We start from the raw sequence: 4,482 nt of genomic DNA on the forward strand, positions 1-4,482 counted from the left end.
GCTGAGCCAAACTGTTAGGAATGAACAGCTCCCTCTTAAGTGTGCTGAGAATGTGTTCTAGTGTTTCTCTCATGTCTCTAAGAGGCCTTCTGTTCCCAGGTGTGTCTCCTTGATCCTGTGAGTTTGGGCAAGGAAAAAAGGGAAAAGTCCATTATAATTAGGAATCTAGGAGAGTAGCAGGTCCTTCGCCTGTAAGAAACTTTCCTTTAGAAAGAGGAAATTTGTCTCTGCGCCATGTGTTGTAAACATCCCTTTTGGGTTTCTTCTACAGACTTGATAACATGTCCTTTTTCTCATCATGGATCAAAGTTATTTTCATCACTGCCTTGGTATTTCCTCTTTATTCTGGTGAGTACACTTTCAGTTCTGGATGAAGCAGTTCACACATCTTAGAAAATGCAGGAGACAACAGCAATTATCTAAAAATGGAGCAGCTCCTTTCATTGGGTTTGTAACACTTAAACTGGCAAAATGAAAGCAGGCATGTTATAAAACCCCTTTTTAAAATTGTATTTGTGGATTATTTCTTCTCATTTCCACCTTAGAGAGATGGAGGCAGATAGGTGTGTTAGGATGAGCAGTAGAACTTAGCTTTTTGTTCATTTATGACTAAAGATACTTACCTGATTATTATTTTGGAGGTCAGATTCCATGTTTGCTAAATGCAGATTTTGGTGAAGGTGGGGGTGGTGGTGGTGGTAATGATGTCTCCTAGATCAGATAATCCTTGGCAATCTGATTTGTTGTTTGCCTGTTCTCATTCCTGTAAAGTCAAAACTTTGTATAAGGTGAGAACTCATTCAAAAATTATCTTCCTTTAGTGCAATTTGAGCAAAGTAGCTGTGAAGTGTTGAATTGGCCCCTGATATTAGAACTGAGTTCATGAAGTAATAATTTCTTCATGTTTGATGACCTTATGCAAGCCATATTAAGTGGCATTGTCTTCTCTGACTAGGATGTTTCATTTATTAAAAAATGAGTAAAAAGAGCTATGGTATCTTCACAGGAGAGTTTGATGATTACTGCACAACACTTTAAATTATTTTTCACAGTTGAGAATAATTTGGAATTATATTAATTATATTTCCAGATTTGGATTTATTTTGTAAACTTACTATTTTGATATTACCACAAAAGGCTCACCTCAGAACTTGGTGGTCCTGAGTAGGCAATTTGTATAGAATTTTGCTACTAAGAAGTATAGGTTCTTCCCACCAGAGACTCTGATTTCTTTTCCTTCTTCTTATTTTTACATTTTCTTTTGTGTGCTTGTTGCAGAAGCTTTTATTGCAGCACTAAAACGAAAAGAGGTAAGTTAATACTGATTAATTTGGAAATTAAAAAAGCTTTCAATATTTTTAAGGTATAATTTTTATTGATTTCAGAGAGAAAGGGATAGGGAGAGAGATATAGAAACATCAATGATGAGAGAGAATCATTGATAGGCTGCCTCTTGCATATCCCACACTAGGGATGTAGCCTGCAACCTGGGCATGTGCCCTGACTAGGATTGGATCCGTGATCTCTTGGTTCATAGATTCGATGCTCAATCACTGAGCTACACTGGCTGGGCAACTTTTAATTATTTTATATTGTAAGTTTTAACAGCAAATTTCACCAGACAGCTCTGCCAGTGTTATTTTGTGGTTAAATGTTGACCCATGAACCAAGAGGCCCCTGGTTCAATTCCTGGTCAGGGCACATTCTCAGGTTGTAGGCTTAATCCCCAGTAAGGGGCCTGCAGGAGGCAACTTTTTGATGTCTCTCTTATCATTGATGTTTCTATCTCTCTAGTCCTTCATTTGTTCTTTTATAAAAAAAAAAAATTCACCAAACTGTGCAACAGAATGATCCTTCACAAATTTTATTTAAACTGTGCCATTATTACGCTAAGTTCAATAAATGAAATCTAGCCAGCCATATAAAAATATTTGGTATTTTGGACAAGATAATATATCCCATTATTTCAAAGATTACATTATTGGGTATCCTTGTTATCTGAAAGCACCTGATAAAGGCTACAGTCTATTTAAAGTAGAATTATTTATCTAGCAAAACAAGATTGCAAAAAATTACCCACTGAAAGGTGGATAAAATAATAATTTTCATATATTCATATTGTTTACTTATGTAAATTACCAATAGTGCCATTACTAACCAAATTTTATATACATATTCAAATACTAACATATATGAATATATACATATGTGGTGATAATCAGAATGTATCTGATTCTCTAGTAGTTAAAACATTAAAAAAGATAGGGAAATAATTAAAATTCCTTTTTACTATTTTTTGTGGTATAAAATAATGGGGGACATCTGATGCAGGTATGAGTAGAAGTGAGATGAGAGTGGTTACATTATAAAAATACATTCAACCATATGTCTGCTTTTTAAAAATGATATTGGGTTTGTAAAAATATATCAATAATATTTTATGACTAAGTAGATTGTGTGTTTCCAAACCACAATATAGAATATTTTAATTCCCTTTGGATGCATGGTATCTTGTACAAAGGTTAAAGACATTATTTTCAAAAAGTTCACTGTCTGACAAATTTTACGTTGTTCTTTATGTTTGACAGCCACAATGTAATAAGTATAAAGACCGATTACATATGTGCACCAGAGAAATGGATCCAGTCTGCGGAACAAATATGCACACTTACTCCAATGAATGCGTTTTCTGCAGTGCAGTGTTGTAAGAATATAAGGCTAAATATTGGCTCTTCCAAAATATTGAGGAAACCATCACAAAATGATAGGAAACCCAATGTTTTTGAAAGGCTATACATAGTACTAATGTATATAGGAAAAAATTGTGCTATCTCAGTAAATGCCACAGAATCACACTGGTACCTTTCCCGGGAGTTCTCATTTGCAAAAGCAGATTTGTATTTGACTTCTCAATATATCTGCTGGATATTCTGGAAATGTACAAATCAATTAACTTAACCACTAGGACTTACTAATGGGTCTATGACCAATATATTGACTTCTGAAGTCCATATGATAACTGATCATCTTTGTGATGTAGCACCAAGCTACAGGGACCATAACTGAGCAAGAAACCCTACTTGACTACAGAAATTTGAAATCCATCACGATGGGCCTATTCATGCTAGGAAGGGACTCCTCTGAGGGTCAACCCTGTCTTCTGAACTCCATGATAGACTGTGAACCTTCCTTAGAGAGCAGGGCACTGCAGGACTCTTCCACCCAACCTCCTTTCCTATATGCATCACTCCGAAGAAGTTTGCAGTCTAAAGGTTAAGCCAGTCTTCCTACTTCTCTCTTCATTGTCTCTCAAAGTTATTTCCTCTTATTTAATCCCAAAAGTTGCTTCTACTTCTAGAGAACCATCAAAACAATCTCCAATCCTTTCCTCTCTCCATTTTGGGTGGTTTCCACCACTGAGCCAGGACTGACCATGTAGGAAGAGCCAAGTAGCCCCAGTTGAGGGAAGGATGTGTCAAGGTTCTGGGGAGCATGTGGGTCCCAGTTGGTTGTGGAGGTGGAGCACAGCCTCTCCACATCATGCTGCACATTTAGAAACACTTAGTGCAATATCCAGGCAATTTTAAATGCTATTTATAATAATGTCTCTTTCTTTCTCTTTTTCTTTACAGAGAAAATAATAGATCATTTGGATTTAAGCGTTATGGGTCATGTGACTCTTCCTGAGCTACACACTCCTATGGCTTTTATGGCAATCCTATTTTCCAGTGGATTCTACAGCCAATCTGAATCTTTTCAATCAGGGTGTTAAATTCCTAGGTGACTAGAAAAAGCCTTCTATGATATACAAGATGTAATACTGAGTGTTGAAAATTGTCTTTCAACTCTAAGAACTTTTGATTGATTTTCATTCTCTGTTCAATTATTAAATAGCAGATGAAAAACTATCTTAATCGTGTGTTTGATAATATAAAACCTAATACAATTTAAAATCATAAATATTTCAGTCAATACAATGGTAAATAATATTATCTTTATTTAAAATACAATCTTTTGTAGGTTAATGTATTAAAACACATGATTACTTTTGGTAACTACAAGTAACTATTATCAAAGGTAAAAAAAAAAAAAAACATTACCTGGGTGTTCATTAAAATTATAGACACTTAGGATCCTCTTTATCAGAAAGAGCCCAAGCCTCTAGAAGAGGGATCTAGGACCTGAATTCTAACAAGTACCCAGGGTCAATCTTTCAATCATGAATATTAGGCAATATGGGTTTGTATTCTAGAACATAGGCCTTATGTATTATTGAATGAACTGCAAAGTCTATTCAAACATATTGTATGATTTCTGAGGCTTGGGGTAAAATTACATTATTTTCTTTGTCACTCACAAATCAGTCAAGACAAAGGTTGTTAGTGTACTTGATATAATCTAGATCCAAGGCCCTTATTAGATACGAGAGGCCCAGTGCACGGATTCATGCACCAGTTGGGTCCCTAAGCCTGGCCTGTGCCC

The 4,482-nt window shown here is 35.6% G+C and overlaps 1 protein-coding gene across 1 annotated transcript; it reads left to right on the forward strand.

Annotated features, from left to right (window-relative positions):
* Positions 1-281: 281 nt before the first annotated feature.
* On the forward strand, positions 282-3,687 carry LOC308250662 (sperm-associated acrosin inhibitor-like; the record flags this gene model as incomplete). Its single annotated transcript, XM_080673337.1, has 4 exons — positions 282-348; positions 1,279-1,310; positions 2,589-2,704; positions 3,633-3,687. 4 exons carry the CDS (start codon positions 282-284, stop codon positions 3,685-3,687), a joined length of 270 nt encoding a protein of 89 aa, XP_080529463.1.
* Positions 3,688-4,482: the final 795 nt, after the last annotated feature.

The sequence above is a fragment of the Plecotus auritus genome (genome assembly GCF_963455305.1).
Source record: "Plecotus auritus genome assembly, chromosome: 6".
Lineage (NCBI taxonomy): Eukaryota > Metazoa > Chordata > Mammalia > Chiroptera > Vespertilionidae > Plecotus > Plecotus auritus.